This window comes from Fusarium falciforme, chromosome 9 (assembly GCF_026873545.1).
Source record: "Fusarium falciforme chromosome 9, complete sequence".
NCBI lineage: Eukaryota > Fungi > Ascomycota > Sordariomycetes > Hypocreales > Nectriaceae > Fusarium > Fusarium falciforme.
This window is the reverse complement of record NC_070552.1, coordinates 3,429,757-3,451,312: the sequence shown is the minus strand read 5'-3', so window position 1 is coordinate 3,451,312 and position 21,556 is coordinate 3,429,757. Positions and strand designations below refer to the sequence as shown.

At 37.5% G+C, this 21,556-nt stretch overlaps 1 protein-coding gene across 1 annotated transcript; it reads right to left on the bottom strand.

The window, feature by feature from the left end:
• Positions 1–11,221: 11,221 nt before the first annotated feature.
• Positions 11,222–12,433, bottom strand: NCS54_01196100 (Hypothetical protein; the record flags this gene model as incomplete). Its single annotated transcript, XM_053157215.1, has 1 exon — positions 11,222–12,433. One exon carries the CDS (start codon positions 12,431–12,433, stop codon positions 11,222–11,224), a length of 1,212 nt encoding a protein of 403 aa, XP_053013190.1.
• Positions 12,434–21,556: the final 9,123 nt, after the last annotated feature.

Genomic DNA, 21,556 nt, shown 5'->3' with positions numbered 1-21,556 from the left:
ACTGCTTCGTTCTCTTAAGCTTAAGGCAAAGGATTGCCGGTCGTTTGTGCTAAGCTTGGCGGTGAACGACATGGGCGGTAGAAAGATATGTAGAGAAGTCCCGGCCTTATATATCTCACACGTTGAGTGGATTCACTTATATCGTCGTCGTCACCTTGGTATGCTTCATGGCCTGGGCGGCCTTATACGCTGCGCATGACCAACGCCAATGGGTGATATATAATTCATTAAATAGCTACACTCCTACTAAATCACTTAGTATATTCAATTCCGCGCATCGCGGCTGCTTCGTTAGATGAAGAAGAGGATATCTCACTTATGCACCTTGGCGGGCTTACATAATAGATCTGATTTGCACTGGCCCTGATGCAGGTATGATTGCCCGTCTGTTGAGACCATGTCACGGCCCAACACACTCCGCGAGCACGTGATCAAAAGAAGGCCCACTACACCAACCAATCATTATGGGATCAACATGGATCACGCCAAGACATCATGATCTCGCCGCGATCCTCATCGGGATCACAGTCGGATCACGACTAACGACCATGATCCCTCATGATCCAAAGAACAACTCTCAAGTACATAGGACACGCTCATGGCACTCTCTTATGTAGTAGCTACCCCAGCTATCAATACAACTTGGCTACACTCAGTACCTTCTGAGCGCATTACCAGACGTGGCAAACCCCCTTGTTCAAGCACAGCGCGACTAGTCCTCTTGCCAACATAAACCCAGCACGACCGGTTTATCCCTTGGGAAAGATACGATCATCACAGACCGGATGACTAAGATGGTCCGATTTGCTAGTGGCTGGGATGTGGTTACTATATAAGCAGTAGTGCTCCTATCAGACACATATCACCTAGACCTTTCAAGAACACATCATCTTCCACTCCCGCAGCATTGCTTTATCAATGTCTTTGGCTTCCCGCATGTACTGGCTATATGCTAAGAGGGGGAGGTACGCGACGGAGGCTTTCTATAGTTAAAGTAATATAACTGGTTTATAAGGGCATTATAAATTTAATCTTTAGATACCAGAGACTTGCTCTTTAACTAGATATATATTTAAAATAGATAATATTATAACCCACTTTAGAATAAATGCCTCTAGCGCTAAGCTCTAGCCTACTAGGACAAGGCCTACCATCTAGCTTTTCTCTAGTCTAATATTAAGACTCAAATAATAATAAGGTTAGAGTAAAACTCTATCTAAGTATTATCCGAAGCCAAAGCATCAAAGTATGCCCATCGAATCAGTTCCTTAAGCTAAGGCCAGTACGTCTCGATAACCCACTAACGCAGAATTTATAAAAACGCTATAATCTAATAAATGCCAATAATATCGCTAGTTAAGCCAACACATATGTCTAACTAGATAACCTATCTTATATTAGCATAGCCCAGCCCATAAGCAGAGCCTCTTACCATCTCGTTACTACATCGCATGGCAGCAATAAAATTCCATAAATAGCCTTATATAATTAGCCCTAGCATAAAGCCAATGTCATCAAGGGAGGGTCCGGAGCTTGCGCAGCGGCTAATCAGACGGTATAGGAATTCCATTTGCGCCTCAAGCCAGGTTGCTACTTATAGCGCTGTATTATCACTGCCCTCGCCGGAGCGTTTTATCTTAATAGGGATTACTAATAGTATTTTTAGCAAAGAGATCTCGCCAGTAATGTTAATAGAGTAGAAAGGAAGTTAGCTACAGAGGTTATTAATAAGGTTTCCTATATCAGGATCATTAATATTATAAGCTAGGTCGAGGTAAATATAGTAATTAACCTTTTTATCTAGCGCACTTAGTAGCTTATACTCTTTTATAAATATAGCGGTTAAGTAGGCTATGAACTTAACTAGAGTCTTATACATCTAGCCTAGCTAATAGCGCTATAATGCTTGTAAAAGAATCTTATAATATACATCGCTGCTCTAGCCACACTCTACCTGGTCGTAACCAGCGCACTTAGCTACTGACTTAAGAATATATATAGCGTTATCCAGCATAGGTATTATGCTAAGTGCGTCCCTCTCGGTTGAGAAGAAGAAATCAGCATCGGCCATCAACATGCCAAAGTCATCATGTTACGACCCCCGCGGCTACGTCACGTGTTCTCCATAAATCCCGAGTCCCCGACCACCAATCATAGTAGGACCGATACCACTAAGGACCAATATCGTTCCTAGACCGCGTCGGTCCTAGAACGATATCGCGCCTTATCGCGATTAGCTTTACTTAGAGAAGCCCTAGTATATAAAATATACTTATTGCACTTTCCTATATAGTAGCTACCTTAGCTATTAATATAACTTGGTTATACTTAATACCTTTGAGCATATTACTAGACGTGATAACCCCCTTGTTTAAGTATAGCGCGACTAGTCTATCTGCTAATATAAACCTAGTATAACTAGTTTATCCCTTGGGAATATATATGATCGTTATATATTAATAGCTCTTATTTAGAGGATTACTTGCGTTACCTTAAATAATATTGAATGTAATAGCTACTTAGGTGATTCCCGCGAATAACCACTAGTAGGTTTTACCTACTAATTACTTACCTATACCTATTCTAGTTAACCTGGACGAAGAAATAGATGACGTAGATAGCTCTGATAATAAGGAAAATAAATAATTATGAGCCTAGATTACCGCTATGAGTGTAGAAATAGATATACTCCGTGAACTCATCGAAAGAATAGGCGAAAACTAGCGTATCTAGAACGCAGAATATCTAGATAACGTCTAGAATATCACTAATATAATAGCCACCGCTATAAATAGAAGGGATATAGGAGAAATCTTAAAGCTAAACCCCCTAGAACCTTTTAATGGAACCGCCTATAAGCTACTGATATTCCTTACCTAGCTAAGGGCGTTTATAATATACTATCTAATATAGTTTACCCTGCCCGCTAGTAAAGTCTAGTATGCTATAGGAAGACTTAAGAACCACGCCGCCGTATAGTTTAAACCCGTTATAAGGGAATACCTCATAGCCCTAGCTAGCTAATACTTACCCTATACCTATTACCTCTACTTAGACTATAAAGCCTTTAAAGTAATACTTTAATAAGCCTTTAGAACTATCGATAAGAAGGCATAGGCCAAAAGGGAGATTAAGGCGCTTTAATAGACCTAATCTGCCTTAGAGTATGGAATGAAGTACCTCTAACTTACCTTAAAGCTTAACTAGAATTAGGAACCTCTAATATCTCTATTCTTCGATAGACTTAAGAAGGAAGTATAGGTAAAACTCTATAAAGAAGAATGACCTAATGACCTTATTAAGTATATCGGCAGGGTAGTTAAGATTAATAATTAATAGTTCTTATAGAAGAAACTTTAGAACCCTAAGTTTAGCAGCAATAAGGCTAATAACCCCCGCTTTGATGCTAACTAGGGTAAGAAGAGGCAGAATAATACCTTGTATAGTATTAACCTAGGACCTATAGAACTTAGAGTAACCTAATAGGGACCTAAGGATATTAAATGTTATTATTGCTATAAGAAGGGTTATAAGGCCAATGAATGCCATAAGAAATAATAAGATATTAAGGAGGGATGCTATTAATTAAAGCCGCGATAGAACCTCCCGGAAGGTAAGAAGTACTTAAATGCGACTAACTAGGATAGCGACCCCTAGATAGCTATCCGTACTACTAAGATACTTAGAATGGCCTAATAAGGATACGATAAGACTGGCGTCTAGCCGGATGAACTAGATATGCCATATAGCCAAGCCTACCTCTTAAAGGAATAGGCGGAATATAATGTCGCCTGCGGAGCATACTATGGCTTAAGGCTATATATTATAGAACGACCCCGTAGGAGCAGACGCTCGTATATTATAGAGCACGTGGGATAGAAACCACTCTTAGAGCCTAATAAGGAAGGATAATAACTAGGCAATCCCTTATTATAACGAATTATCGCTGTGATTAGGCATGCTAAACCTAAAACTAGGGAATCCATAGCGTCGACCTTAGCATAATAACTACTATTATTGGCGAGCGAATAAGCTGACTTTTAGGAAGCCACCGCGGAAGGATTTAACTATAAGAAATGGATTATGGGATATGATAAATAGACCCATATGCCTATGATAATCTATCGCAGGGACTATTAATAAAATAATCCTATATAGTGTAATTGCACCTTATGCCCCTGATATTAGATCGAGGCATCTTAGGAATATAATAAAATCTACGAATAATAGAAGGTAGACTAATATAGTAGATTACTATGCAATAATTAGGTTACTAAAGTAAATAGTGGCAATATTAACTAAACCAAGTTTGAGTATAATGCCTAGAAGCTATAAAAAGAACTATGCCAAGGGCGCTCTAAGAAGCCCCGGAAGAGCGATAAAGAGCTATAGAAGGAGGAAAACTATCCCTAATTATACGACGAGAATAATAATAGGTATTAGAATAGCCTAAGGGAAAGGTATATCTAGACGGCACGGGAGTATATAGATATAATAAATAAGTAAGAAATCTATATTCGAGCCTATTATAGAGAGTTAGCCGAAAACCCCTAGCACCTAGAAGCATCTTTTAACCTATAAGATGATATGAGAATATACCTAATGCACTAGGAGTATGCTAGTATCTCTTAGATGTTATGCTAATACTATTAGTATAAAGCCTATTAGAAAGAAAAATAAGAGTAAAACTACTTCCCCGTTATATTGCTATACTAGCTAAATAATAAACCTTACCTATGGTATGAAACGGAGGGTTATAAAGTGGTATATTAGTATAAATCTATCAGCGTCGCGAATGCATAATACTCCTTAGAATTATATTATGCTATTTAAGAGAAGAAATAAATTACCTATAAAATTAAGGATTAGTAAAAGATGATCTACCTGGAAGATAAAGAAGACCCAGGAGCTAAATAGGAACGGCAATACTAGGATTAGCTGTATAGCTAAGATGACGCGTATAACTATAAAGCCTATGCCGATAGCGAATGCGAGTTTGATTATTTTAGCTATGTAATGTTAAAAAACTAAATACCCTATCTAATATAGGGCGATAGATAGGTGAATACGGGAAGAAACTACCCTAGAAGGCCCTCTACTCTATGAATAGAGCATATAGGCGATAATACCTAGAACTAAAAGTATAAGTCAAGGGAGAATAGTTAAATGCTTTGGTGGATAATAGAGCTAAGTAGAACTATTTCGACTTAGCGACGATAAATAGGCTTAAGCTACTATAGAGGCATAAATAAATGCCTTATTTGGTTATTAACCTAAAAAGAACCTCTTTTGATTATAATAATAGAGTTATTAACTATGAGATTAATTACCTTAAGGTTTTTATTAAAAGAAAGAACTAAGGGATATTATTTAATATTATACCTAATAAGTACTATAATCTTATGCTTAGGTACCTATGGTTATACTAATTTAACTTATATTTTAATTAGAGAATTAGCTAGGTGCTCTTTTTTAATAATAAGATACCCTCTATAATGAATAATGACTTAGATAAGAGATCTTAAATTTCTACTAAAGATACTAGAGAAGCTAGGTAGAGGTAAATATAAGATACCTCTCTACCTAAAGGAACATAGTATAAATACTATAATAGATAGAAATAATAGAATTAGTAAATAATTACATATATTATAAAATAATTTTATAAGTTAGAAGAAAACCTAGAATAAGCTAAGAAAATACTAGAAAAAGAATAACTTAAGAATATTTTATTATAATATTATATCTATAAGAAACTCTTTATAGAAGAACTTAAAATAGGTCTATTAGAATATATATACTATAACCTTAAAATTGAGTTTATTAATAGGAAGTAACCTAGCTTTAGTAAACTCTACCTACTTAATAAAGTATAACTATTAGTATTAAAGGAATATATTAAAGATATGCTATAGAAAAGATATATTAGGGAAAGTAAGTTATCTATTAGATACCTTATTATGTTTGTCCTAAAGAAGAACAAAAAGCTCTAACTCTGCGTCGACTTTAGAATGCTTAACGCTATTATAATTAAAGATTATATACTATTGCCTCTTATTAATAAGTTAAAGGATTGACTTTTTGGTATAAAGTATTTCACCGCACTTAACCTCAAAGGAGCCTATAACCTTATTTGAATTAAGGAAGGATATAAGTAGAAAACCGCTTTTCGTACTAAGTATAGACTATTTAAGTACCTCGTTATGCCTTTTAGACTCATAAACGCACCTATTGCATTCTAATAAATGATTAATAATATGCTATAAGAATACTTAGATATATTTATTATATATTACCTAGATAATATCCTTATCTTCTCCGAGATAGAAGAAGAATATATGGAATATATCTATAAGGTACTATAAATACTATAAGACGCTAAGTTATTAGTAGATCCTAAGAAAAGTAAATTTTATACCTTAAAGGTAGAATTCCTCGGGCATATTATCTCTTATAATAAGATATATATAGACCCTAAGAAGGTCTTAGTAGTTAAGGACTAGAAGGAATTAACCAATGTTAAGGAAATATAAGCCTTCCTTGGTTTCGCTAACTATTACTATAGATTCCTTAAATGATTTAGGAAGATCGTAGTATTACTAACTGAACTTATAAAGAAAGATAAAACCTTTCTATTTAGAGCCAAGGCTAAGGAAGCTTTCGACTAGATTAAGGAACTTATCCTAAGCGAGCTAGTACTTAAGATATTTAATCTATCTCGATAAATCAAACTTAAAATAGACGCCTTGGATTTCGCGCTAGGTGCCTAGATTGGATAACGAGACGATAAAGGACTCTTATATCCCATCACATTCTACTCCCATAAGCTACATAGAGCAGAGCTTAACTACCCTATCTACGATAAAGAATTCCTCGCAATTATCAATACTTTTAAGGAATTTTAATATTACCTTCTTAGAAGTAAGTACTAGATTAAGGTATATATGGATTATAAGAATATTACCTACTTCGCAAAAACCTAAGAACTTAGCGGATAATAACTATAATACGCTGAATACCTCTTGGAATTTGACTATGTTATTATCTATATTAAAGGAATAGAGAATAGCAGGGCAGACGCTATTAGCCGATGACCTGACTTAGATACCGGAAAGATCAAAGCTAAGGAATAATTTCTATACTTTATATTAAAAGGATACCTCGAATAGAAGTTCGTTAGGTAAACGTAGAAGCTAATACCCTTATTAGAATACCTTATACTTATTAGAAAATACGAATGATTGGTTATGGATTTTATTGAGTATACACTAGGATATTGATAATAAAGTGATAGAGTATAGATGTATAAAGGGAAGATCTCTATCCCTAATAAAGTACTCTAAGCTATCTTTAATTATTATTACTACTATGTTATATGTTATAGTAACCTAGAAGAGATAACTAAAGCTATATAATAATATTATGATAATTATGACCTTGAAAGTAGAATAGAAGGAAAAATGTATTGATGTAGAGGATGCTAAGGGAAGACCGCTGGCGCTAAGCGGGACGATGGGCTAATACCCCTACCGGAGCACCTTTAGCTTATTAGAAGCTATAGAAAATAAATTATTAATTTTATAGACTATGCACGAGGATATAACCGAAGGGAAGATAGATTCCTTATGTTCTACGGAGGAATTATTATCCCCGATGAAGTATTTAAACTAATTTTCTAATACTACTATAACCTATTTCCCCACGATAGAAACTATTAGTTAACGTTTAAATGAATAAACCGTATCTATGACGATAATTAGTTTAAATAGAAAATTAAATAATAGACGCGAAACTATATAAACTGCAACCCTAATACTAAAACTATTACCTACGAATGGGATAGGGTTATAGGAATACCTTACTGAATCGTCGGTATAACCTATACTATAGAATAGGGTAATTTACTCTTAAAGTAGATCTAGGAATATAATAAATGACTCCTAGATAATAAGAAAATAAATAAGCAATAAGTCCTAGACGAATTATAATATAGCCTTATATGCGAAATATATAGCTACCTACTATATAGATACTAAGGAATTAATAAAACCCTAGAACGAGTTAAGATAATATTTACTTTTCCTAATATAAAGAAAACTATTGCAATAATTATTAAATAATATAACCTCTGCGCAAAGACTAAGGCATAACGCTATAAACCCTATGGTAAGCTATAATTACTCCTAGTTATATAATAACTATGGGATTCTATTATTATGGATTTTATTACTAAATTACCCCTATTAGAAGAACTAGCCACTAGAAACTTTTATAATAGCATTCTTATTATTATAGATAGACTTACGAAATTTTCTTATTTTATACCTTATAGAGAATTAATAATAGCAGAAGAATTTACCTACCTTTTCTACTTCTATATCACTAAGATATATAGCATATTACTTAAAATTATTATAGATTAAGGACTATTATTTACTTTAAAATTTTAATAAAGCCTTATAGGATACTTAGGAATTAATTATAAACTCTCTATAGTATACCATAAGGAGATAAATAGTTAGACTAAACGTATAAATTAAATACTAAAATAATACCTTTAATGCTATATTAATTATAAATAAACTAATTAGGTTAAAAAGCTACTAACTATATAGCTCGCCTATAATATAGCTATAAATAAAAGTATAAAAATTATACTAGCCTATGCTAACTTTAGATTTATACTAGATGTATACCGATAAATATAAGATATTATTATTAATCCTAAAGTAATCCTTACTAGTGATTAGCTAAAGAACCTATATGAAGAAATAAGAATAAAACTCGAGTTTATTAGAAATAGAATAATAAATTATATTAATAAGAAAAGAATTAAGGAATTGATTTTCTCGGAGGGAGATATGGTTTATTTTGTAATAAAAAACATCGAGATAAAACAATAAAATAAAAAACTTAACTATAAATATATTAAATTATATAAGGTTAAATGGAAAATCTTAGAAAATAACTATAAACTAGACTTACTATTAAAAGTTAAGCTTTATCTAATTATTTATATTTTATTACTTGAATTAGTAGAAAATACTATTTAAGTTAAAATTAGTAATAAATTAGAAATAGAAGTCAATAGACTAGAGGAATATATTATAGAGACTATCCTCGATATAGATAAGATTAATAGTAAAATAATATATTTTATTAAATAGAAGGATTACCTTAACTTAGAAAATACATAAGAACCTCTAGAATACCTTACTAGTGTATAATGCCTTCTAAAGAACTTCTACTAATAATACTAGGATTAAATAAAGGCAAAGCATTAAGGAAGTTATCGCCTAGACTAAGGGACGCCTAGTTAATATCATTAGGAATATAATCAACCTAAAGATCACAAATAATAGCGTCTTCATAAGTATCTAATATAAATAAGATACTATCCTATTGCTCCACCTCTTAGAGACCCCGATAGGTAGCCTCTAAATGCTTCTCCTTCACCTAGGCCTAAATCTTATAAATGCGCGATAAATGACCCGCGGCAGTAGCCAGACGAGACTATAGTATAGCTATCTCCTCATAAAGCTTCAGTAGGTTATTACTAGCCTCGCCCTTATCTATCTCTAACTTCCTCTCTTACTTTATTAAATTAATAACTATAGATATTATTAGGAATAAAGAGTCTAGCGAGAAAATAAGGCAGACTAGACTCATAGGATAATACCATATAGGTATTATTATAAGATTTCTTACTATAGATATACTCGCTATAGTAAGTAGAATCCGCAGATATTAGGCACTTCTTGCCCGAATAAAAACAGCGAGTATAAGGTATATTAGCCTCCTTATTAGTAAATTTAATAAAAAGGGCAAGAGTATTAATTTCCCTATCCTTACGGGAAGACTATTTAGAGATACGGTTAGATATCGCGCGATATAATAATAAAAGGTCTAAGTTAATATATACCAAAATAGAATTAGGGAGATAAGAGTATGTAGGTCTTAAGGGTAAGACCTAATAGAGGGGAGGTATTATATTATAACCCCCGCGGCTATGTTATGTATTCTCCATAAATCCCAAGTCCCTAACCACTAATCATAATAGGACTAACACCACTAAGGACCGACATTATTCCTAGACCGCGTCGGTCTTAGAACGACATCGCGCTTCATCGCGATCGGCTTTACTCGGAGAAGCCCTAGTATATAAAATACACTCATTATACTTTCCTATGTAGTAGCTACCTTAGCTATTAATATAACTTGGTTACACTTAATACCTTTGAGCATATTACTAGACGTGATAACCCCCTTGTTTAAGCATAGCGCGACTAGTCTATCTGCTAATATAAACCCAGCACGACCGGTTTATCCCTTGGGAATACACACGATCGTCACACATCATATAATACGTCTACCTACTGGAAGACAGGCTTACTCATTAAGCCAAGGATCTTACAGCCGCGAAGTAGCTGGCTAATAAGGCGCTAGCGGAGGGCAAGCAATGAGCCAGGCATCATACCCGTATTAGAGAAGTTACCTATCTTAATGCGCCGCTTAAAGAGGTTCATAGCTGCGAGGTGCTTTCAGGGAGAAGAGGCACCGCTCTACGTAGAGTAGTGCAATGCGCTGCGGGATAAGCGCGTCGTATAGCATAGGCAAGGCATTACGTTATTATCCCTATGTTGCTCATCTAACGAAGATAGGCTCGCTTCGTTCTCCGAGTATACAGAAGCGGCTATTGCATAGCTAGTCTTTCACTTCTTGGGCGAAGCTATCTCGGGCTCGTCATCGGGCGGTAGTATCAGACGCATACGCTTACGCTTACAGTCTTTTCTCTAGAATAATTCTTCGGGACAGAGATTAGATACCTTAGCTACTTCAACGCTTAGAAGCCAGTAAAGAATATCCTATATCATAGTAATTGGCGTATTAAATCATGGCTCGATGCTAGCCGTATTTGGTTACAAGTAATGTTTTGGTTTGTTGGCACGGGTAACCAGAGCGGGGTTGAAATGGTCACGTGCCTTTGGCACGCGTTAGTGTCCTATCTATTGTAGCGCTGGTTCGAAAGCCAAGAAACGACATCTCCTTCATAAGGTAAGCACAGGGCTGCTCCACCAACCAGAAAATACCCTGATTCTAGGCCAACAACGTCGCGAAATGTCACTCGCTCAATTTTGCACTTAAGGTGATAATCGACCGTTCCCTTAGACCGAAGCCGCTTTTCCCGATCTTATGAGGACCGAGGAGTAAGCGACCCGGCCTAGCAACAACCGATATTGCAACAGTGCACGGACCCTGCGCACCCATTTTTGTAGCCGATTCTTGCAGAATCGATATTGTCATTGACTACTAGGCCGAGAGCGTTGGTTGCCACGATGACCCGGCCACGCTGGTAGAGGTCCCGCTCATGGCCCTGCATCCAGGCCCTTAGCCGCTGTGCCTTGCCATCGGCCGTGCTGACGTCGCTGTAGTATGCGTCGCAGCCCAGGTCTTCCGCGAGCCCCTCGGTTGCCCTCCGGGTTGGGCAGTACACAATGACCTTGGCCGAGCTGGCATACATGCTGAGCTTCTGATCAATCAGCGCCCTCATGAAGCTCGCAGTCGAGGCCCGTCTGTCGTCACTGTTGCGTATGTCGATGGCGATGACGCTGTAGCTAATGTTGGGCCGGCTCGTGGGGTTGCGGAAGACTGCGGCGTCTTTGGGGTCGCAGTGGATGAGATGGAAGAAGGGTGCCTCGTCTGCGATGGCTAGCGTTGCTGTCAGGTAGACCATCTGCACACCGCGCCGGGCCAGGAGACCAAGCTCACGCAGCTTCGGCCGGAACTTCAAGTTGCCCTCAAGGATGGCATGGCATTCGTCAACGACGATGCGGTCCAGCTGGGCCTGGGACTGGAGCACGTCGAGGTAGGTCTGGAAACGCTTGGTCAGTGCGGTCTCTGGCGTCACAAAGACGATCCTGGCATGTCCAATCGTCTGATCAGATCGCCACTGAGCCGCCGCGATGTTCATGTCCCTGGTACGATCACAGAGATTGCCCTGCAGAGATACAAGGGGCACGATGACGACTGTGACCCCGCCGGGGCAGCTCGCCGCTGGCAGCTGAAAGAGCAGACTCTTGCCGCTGCCGGTGGGCATGACGGCGACGATTGGGCTCTTGTTTTGCATGATCGCCCGCACGACCAGATGCTGCCCGGGTCGGAACGTGGCATTACTACCCAGCAGCCTCCTCAGCTCGAGAGCCAGGTCGACCCTGCGAAGCTGCTTCCAGCGGATGGCCTGGAGCTCTTGGAATTGTTCCGTGTCGATGTGGGCTCTTGACCTTTTGGAATTGGATCGCACGGTTGCCGAGGAGGCATGGAGTGCAGAGGGGAAACCGAGCAGGTAGTGCCACTGCTGGCTGAGCTGCCGGAAGCTCTCGCGGCGCTGGTAGGTCTCAAAGTTGGCTTCCTGGAGACCCCTGCCGTAGACCATGCCGACCGGGGTCGTCCATCTCGGCCAGACCCTTGGTCTTCCAGAGGAAGGGCGAGAAGGTCCGCACTTGATCAGATGGTATGTTGGCAAAGGCGGCCTCGGAGAAGGGCAGCACCAGCCACAGGTAGTACACCAGCAGCTCTCACCATGACAATAAGAATAACAACCTTGATTTTATCAATATTACCCAGCATCACTGCGCAATTCAATAGCACCTTATGTGCTCGTGTCTGTCCTGTGGATGTTTACTGTCCTCCTATTTATTATTCAACTCTTTCCAGACGGTGATTCAGCTCCCTTAAAACAGGGTCGTAAGACTTCTCCCATTGCGGATATCTTCGTTTGTATGCACCAATGAGCTCATGCATTCGGGTTTCCATATTGCGCACAGCCTGTGCTTGCTTTTTTCGCTTAACAACAAGACTCTCCTCATCTGAGGTAGCCTCGGCCTCATCACTTCCCGAGACTGAATTTGAATCGCTGTCTGATTGGATCGCAGCGCGATTTCGACGCCTTTTGCGTCGGTTTAGTTGAGGATGTCGGAGATGTTCATAGGCCTCTAACCCCTTTCTCAAGAACCAGACACACTCGTTGACCTCGTCACATTCCTCGAACGTTTTAGCGACTTCCATCTGCCTTATCTGGCACCATTTCTTTGGAAAATAATATCTCTCAGGGGAGTTATCTAGTTCCAGTATCGGTGTTGGAGAAGTGTTTTGTGGCAGCCCAGTTGATGCTTGCTCCCGAAGACCAACCAATTGAGCATAAAGTTCACCCTCAGGTATTCGAATCAACTCCTGCTCGGGTTGTATGACATAGGGCATATAGCTCTTGCAAAACAGAGTAGTTGCTAGTTGCCAGCCGTCAATAGGATGGTGTTTGATGTTGGATGCTGGCAGTGGATGTGCAAGAGTTCCAGTCTGCCGGGACCTGGCGTAGTGTCTGATGAGTCCCTGATGCGCACTGGGCCACCACGTGAACTGTTTTTCCTCTTTATCCTTGCGTATAAATCCCCGACTGTGTGGATATGGGAGAATCCAATGGCTTCCGATAAATGACCTTTTTAGCTCCTGCCGCCACTTCCACGCGCCAGCCTTACCTCGCGCGGTTTTGACGGCATGGAAGCTCTGTTGGAACAGCATGCGATATGGCTTCTCGCTCCACCCCTGCCGCTCAAAGTGATCATCTATCGATTTCCAGAGCCAAGCAAATAAGACATGAATATCCTTTACCGCCAAACGGTTTCCATGTGCAAGCTGAAGTGGCTGGTACTCTTCGAGCATGGCATCATTGACACTGTCATAGCAGAGGGGAATCACTCCTGACAATGCAGCCTCCATACATTCCGGTTTTAGAGCCGACTTAACGTGAAAGAAGACGTCCTTGCGGAAGGCACACAGGCATAGTTCTCGAAGGTACCTCTCAACGAGGTCGAGGCACGTGGGAATGGCACTGAACTCGAGCATCCATTGGTAAGCCTTGTTCACTCGGATAAAGTCGATTCGTACATCTCGGACTTAGTGGTACCGAGCGCGGTAAACGGTCTGCATAGATGGGTTATTAAACATCATGTAGGCAGCATGGGGTTGGCGGAAAGTGAGCGTATTCTAGTCGATCTTATCGAGAAACTAAGCATAGCTATACATCTCTATAGTACGCCTGAATCCAAGGCCTTCATAGCGGCGGAGTCTATTTGGCTAATGCGCATCGGGTTAATATCATATGTCTCGCTAGTAGCCGCCGACCTTTTATATTAACCCGCCTATATACGAAAACTAGAGATAGCAAAGAAACATAAGCATAATTCTTATATATTCTTAGGTTATAAAGTGGGGGTCTTAGAAGCTATATACTATCTCGAACCCTAAGCAAAACTTATTAATATTTTAACGCACCCATTAAAGTAAAGTATTAGTTATAAAGCTATAATAAGGGGAGCTATTATTAATAGGTATAGCAAGGCGCCTATTATAGAGCTCTTGGGATCTTATCTAACTATTAATAGTATAGAATAATGCCTTAGAAATATGATATTCCTCTCTAATGCTAAAGGATTTTTATATTAATCCTAGTAAGGCATAATAGCATTAAAGCTTTATATATAGGTATGCCTTAATTAACGCTTCTAATTAATAGCTAAGATTACCTCTAATAAGTTCTTATATCTTTCTTAACTTCTTATTAAGAGTAAATATCTTAATAGCTATATTTATAAATAAATATATATTCCCCGCTATAAAAACTTTCTTAATATTAAGGTAAAATTAAGAGTAAAAAAGGCTAGTAGCGCAGCGTAGAGAATACTTCCTAGTCTTAATAGTTAAGCTTCTAGTATCTTAAAGCATACTAAATAGATAAAAGACTTACTTTTAAGTCTCTTAGTTACTAGTAGACCTACTATTAACCTAGAGGCCATAAGATTCTAGGCAATATCGCCAATATAGTAGCATTTCCACTTATTTCTCTATTAGATCCTTAATAGCTCTAACTACCAGTTAGCTCTAAGGTATAACTTAAGATGCTTACTAAGGGTAAGTTTTTTTCCTAATATTAAAATAGATATCTATTATTATATAGCTCTTATTAATAGCGCTAGTCTAATACTTTTAAAATTGTAATATTATTTTCTCCTAAGTAATATCTTTTATAAGAACCTTTAAATTCTTTGCTTAAAAAAGAATAGTAATATCCTAGAACTACTAGAACCCTGGTTCTTAAACTATAGCGAGGATCTTAGCCTAAATATTTACTAGTGCCTTTAGTAATAGATAATATATTAATTATTATTCCTATGCTACCGTATATATATGCTGAGAGTATATCTCTACTCTACGAGTAGTAAAGTTATAATAACTATAGTTATAGCTTAATAAATAATGCTAGATATAGGCTATATTATAGCATTAGTATATCGCAGGGAAGAAAATATTATCTATTTATAGCTAAAAGTCTTTATCCCTAAGCTTACTATATATCTACTCTTCTTAATATAAGTTAAGAAATAAAAAATATAAAGATATATCTTTAAACCTAATAATATGGCTAAAGGTATAATAAGGAATTTAGTTTATAGGCTAATAGACTTAATATTATTTTCTATTTATATTAAGATATATAACTAGGATTAATTAGAGGTAAAGATTAAACTAAAGATTAGATATAGTTATCTAAGTAGGAGATTAGTAAATACCTCGCTTAGCGATAGTAAGGTTACTTAGGAAAGCTATAATACTATTTATATCAAAGGTAACCCCAGTATTACTTAAAACCCTTTTATCTTTATCTAAGCAAATATATAGTATCTCGGCTCTAGAGTTAAGACTATAAAAGGCCTATCTTCTAGATTCAGGGCTTATTTTTCTAGCTAGGTTATCTTTCTAGTATGCAATAGCCTCCTTACTAAGGATATTAGGACCTAATTTAGGTATAAACTCTAGGTATATAGCGAGGCTAATCTATTTGTTAGGATCTTCTATATGGTTATATTATGTTACTTTATAGTAGTTATTATAGCATCCTTAAAATTTAATAAGTTATTCTATTAGCTCTTATGCGAGGTACCTAATTAGATCTGGCTTACTATTCTCTATTTATGGTGAGATCTCTGAGGTCATATTAAAAGTAATAGCCTAGCCTATGCCTAGGCTCTTATATCTCGGGCTAGATACCATATCTATAGCCTCTGCGAAAGTCCCAATATCGGTCATAATATGCTCTTTTATATCTTATAATAATTAAGGATTAACTGGGGGTAGGAACCGAGAGATGTCTATCTTATCTAGCTCTGGTATATTAGTGGGATTAGCTAGGTTATAGGAGTCGCTAAATATGTTTACTTATCCGGCGCCTTCTTTTAACGGTAGAGGAAGCAAAGGGAAAACTAGGCTATGAGAGTCAGCGTGTATTATATCGCGTTGCATAGGTGCCGCATTCTGCCGTCTCGCCTATCTCCGCTTTATATCCGCCATAGCCTTAGCTTTAGATATGGAATACCTTCGAGGCCTACCACGCTTCCGCTTTGATGGGATAATATTATCTCTGGCGTTATCCATGTTGTGATTATGAAATAATTAAGGGAAAGAGATTCCATAGGACTATTATCTAATAAATCGGTATTTCCCAGTACGGGCGTATATAATATATTACTAAGATCATCTAGAGGTTAGAACTCAGTCCCATTTCAACACTCCATACATAAACTCATCGCAACCCCTTAATTAAACTCATATTATATAATATGCGTTTCAACGGATGTGCAATTAATCCGGTGCTGCTTGGAGGAAGGTTTTAAAAAGCAAAATACAAATGCCAAATGGGGCATGGCATCTACTGCCATGCACTAACCTAAATACGGTGACCGCAAAAACCAAAAGCGGTTGAGTTTGACCGCTAAAATCTAATTGGCTGCAGCATTTGAGTTGACGACGAGGTCAATAACTTACAAGACGAATATTACCATAACGACAAATATGAACTTATTAATATATAGATAATATAAGCTTAAAGACCCTATTATATGCTTGAATTCTATTATTAATAGTTTTATTATAGGTTTAGGGTCTAATTTAAGTCGGCAAATATACGATAGTAGGAGGTTAATAGGAAACTTAGTAATAATAAGGCAGTATAGTTTAGCCTGCCTTCTTAGTAAGTTAATTTCTATAAATAAAGGCAGAGGAGGCTTTAATAGTTTAATAACATTAAAAAATAGTTATTATTAGTAGCTAGTAGATAAGCTAAGCGGGGAATTAGACCTAGGTATAATAAGTTAGGTTATAGGTAGGGATAAAATTAATAGCTAATAGTAATAATAATAATTAGGGAAAAATAGGTTATTATAGGTTAGTTAATATTATTTAGAGGTAGGCTAGGCCTAGTAGTTAGAAATATAATTAAAGAAGTATTTTATATTTTAAGATAGTATTATAAGGTAATAAATATAAATAAGATTATAATAATAAAGGAGCTATTAAGGTATATAGGGTAAAAAGGGAAAGGAAAAAAGAAAAGAAAAGTAAGATAGTAAGATATAATAAAAATAATAATAAAGATATATATATATTTTATTAGGAAAAAAGAGAATTAAGTAAATTAATTAATATAAATTAATTTAATTAGTAAGGGGAAAATAAGTATAATAAGTTATATAAAGGGAGGGACTATTAGATTACTAGGGGTTATAATAGATTAGATATTAATAAGAGTATTAGAAAAGTATAAGGATAATATAGTAAGAGTTAGCGGATAAGAATAAAAAATAGGTAGGCATAGATAGTTAAACCTAGGGGTAAGATTAATATTTTAAGGGATTTAAGGAGTAATAAGTATGCATAGATACTTACCCCTAGGTTTAAAGGGGGGATTTTAAGGGATTTAAAATAAGGAGGGTATATAGATACCTACCCCTAGGTTTAGAGGTAGAAGAGAACTTAAAAGAGGTATAATTTCTAGGCCTAACCCTGCCAAATACGAGCAGTTTTCGCTTAGCAATATTACTCCAAAGCATAGATAGCAAAACACGATTTATATAGGTGATTTTACTTAAATCGCCAGAGAATAAATTATCAGGGCTTTAATAAAGCTGCTAAGGGTCTTATTGTGATTTTAACTAACGGCCGGGTTAATAGGCCCTAGAGAAATATTATAAAGAACCGATGTATAAGCATACCGGGCAGGTTTATGGATTTACCTAAAAATAATGCATCGATACTAATAAACCTAATATTCTAGTAATAGACTAGTATTAATAATTAATTATTATATCTAAGAAGTTAGACTCTCTTAGGGGTAATATTAGTAGGATTTATAATTAATATAATTAATTCTAGTATTTCTAAATATAGAGTTATATAAGCGCTCTAATTAACTCTAGAGTATATCCTTAAGGACTATGTATTTTAGGGAAAGCTACTTAGTATATAAGCGAAAATCTATGCATTAGAGGCATATTAATATATACTATAACTTATTCCGTATTATATCCTATTCCTATTAGTTAGCCTAAGAGTAATAAGGCGGCCTAAGCATTAGGTATATAATAGGCCGTAGAATAAGATAATAATTATTTATTAAGGCATACTAGAGGTATAGCTCCTCTAAAAATCATTATAGTAGAGGTAAGAGTAGATACTACTACCTAGCGCGTTGGTAAATTAATTAAATTACTAATAGGCCTTAGATTATTATAGGATATATCCTTAGGAGATACTAGGTCATAGGTAGAGTTAATTATATAGACCCTAGAGTAAGTAAAATATTTCTAATAAACTAGCTTTTATTATCTCTATTATTATTAGAGGCGCTAGTTTCTTATTTACTTATATTAGCTTTTAATCTTAGATAGGTTTATAAAGGCTTAGTAACTTATTTTTTATTAAGTACTTATATTTAATAATCTAATTATTTATTTTTTAATATAGCTATAGTTTTTTTTTTAATTTTAGTTATAAAGCTAGCTTTTAATAAGTCCTTATGTTTTAAGTTTAATTAATATAATAATAATTATAAATTATTTAAATAAGAAAAACTTATTATATCTTAAATAAAAATAATAATTAGCGCTAAATATAATATAAAATATAAATTAATATATTTATAATTTAAAATTTCTATACTAATTATATATAAGTTAATTATATTTAATCTTATATATATTTTTTATAAACTAATTAAGGCATTATAAGTAAATACTTATAGGGATACTTCTAGCTTAAACTAGCTTCTATTAGGTTATGAGAGGAATAGTAGGGGTACCGCCTGGATTAAATAGCTCTAGTTAGCTACTATTAGATAAAGGAAAAGAGCTTAGTTTTACTAGCGACCTACCCTATATGAGTTTATTCCTCGTCTTTATAGCTAATAAAGATCTCCTTAAATAGATAAAAATCATTTTCTTAATAAAATATAACTTAGCATACTTTTCTCTATCGTCTAATGTACTTTTTACTCTATGTATCGTTATGGTGGAGGTTTAGTGTGTCAAAATGTCTCTTCTGGCCCTTTCATAACACAAAGGTCAACCCGGACCCTTCAGACCATCATAGATTATAAAGGAAGGGGCTGAAGAGGTCATCTTACGGCTGCAAGCAATGTGATGTTGCGATTTGTAACTCACAAGATTGTTGGGACTTCTATCACCATATAAAATAGGTAGGGATTAATCTTGGCCGGAACTACGTCGCCGATATTGAGATGTCTGACTCCCACCTTTTGAGTATGCATGTGTGTGGAAAGAGATTTTCCTATCCCTTCCAAACCTACAAGGATATCTTGTAGTAAGTGCCTAGCGTGCCATGCTGGGGAGACTATGGTCAAGGTGATAACTGACTCAGCAATGGCAGTGGGCGAATTGCCGAGCCTTCCTGCGTGCCACAACTCCGTTTCACCAACCTTGTTGATGAATGACGATCTATTTAAAACTAGGACCTTCGAGCGACTAATTAATTATCTCATTCCTTAGTTCGCAGCGTTGCCTTGCTATCGACTGTCGTAGGGTAGGAACAAGGCCTGCACCCAGCCCCAGTGTAGGTATCGTGTAGTAACTATTGCTCTAGGATGCCTCTTCCCCTCACTTGTGTTGCAATTATGTTTTTTGGGAGGTACTGTGACCAAGGTGGCCTTGTTAAAGCGTCCTCGCAACTACCTCAACAATGTGTCTCGATAGGCGACCGAATCGTCATTCTGCATATAGCCACGATCTCAATTAGAGCCCGTCTTCTGCCACTACGGCATCTGGAGTGCCTTTAGTGTAGAGGAGATTTCATTTATTTTATCGAGGCTGAGGCCAACTTAACCGTCCTCGAGGGTGGTATGGGTGGCCTTGGCGAGCGTGTCTGCGCTACCCTGACATCCGAGAAGAGTCGAGACCAGTGCATTGGCGGCTTTAGCTGTTTCCCATGGCTTTCCCGAGTCCGGCTTGGCACTACTTTTAGTATAATGCTAGGTGGGACTTTGGCCTAGGGGAGCATGTTAGTTCTGGAATGTGGGCGATTAACTAGTAGACCGGAAGAAAGGATCATAACTAAGAGGCGGAATGCCCCCCTTGAATGGTTGATATGTGTTTCTAGTCAGAAATGGCCAAAGAGGTAGATCCCGCGGGACCTTGGGCATGATTGGGGCATCCTTGGACGAGTAATAGGTCTGGACCCTCCCCTGGCCCGTCTGCCACCTCGATGCCGCAACCTTGTCTCAGCGGCGCCACCCTCGGAAGATGTGCCATTCGAGAGCACAGATAGGTTTAAGAATGCTCAGGCACTCCCGTGAGCCCAACCAGGAATACGAGCACGTGAGGGATGGCTCTGGCCGCTTTGCGGCGCTCCTCCGCGTCAAAACCTTCCGCACATACTAAGCCCAGACATTGCTCGTATCCCCGCATTGCTCATGCGACAGCATTACTGATAACATCCGTTGTCAAGGGCAGGCTTTCATCTACAATCCTTCATCCTAGGTTTAGTAGTATACATAATGTCTTAAAAATATCGTTGATATCGACACTTTCAAGGGTTCCCTAGCCACATCCATCGCCAAGGAGCCATGTAACTATGCCCAAGCCGTGCCTGTGGGCCTGACGCTCCCTTCGTGTAGCTGCGTCTCTAAATAGCACACGTTGTGGCTGGAGTTTAAGATTTTCGAGGGATTTCTTCCCCCATCATCACTCCTGCGTGGTGGATTCGGTACTCTAGAGAATCGCCGTGCAGATACTGTTGATTGGAGGTGCAGCAGTTTACGAAGGATTTTAAGTCGAGGCGGGCCGAGCACCGCCGTCGCCGTCTTGAGCCAACTGCAGAAGATGAAACATGCGGACGGGGAACCCATGCTCAACTCTACGGGAGTGGCACCACACCCATGCAGTCGATCCCATGGAAATGCTCCTACAGGATGCAATTCCCTGTGCCTCGCTTGTGCCCGCCTGACTGCGGGACATAGCTAGACGGCCCTTGCATAGAGCTGTGCCAACGTTTCTTCAGCTTGCTTGGCTTCGGTTGACGATGCCGGCGAGGATTAACGTCTTCAATGAGGTAGCAGAGAATGTTTATAAAAGCGAAGAGGCTGCCATGAGTTCAGGAGGCATCCTATCCAAACCATTGCCTTCGACTTCTTGTCCTCTCCCGTTGTAACGACAAG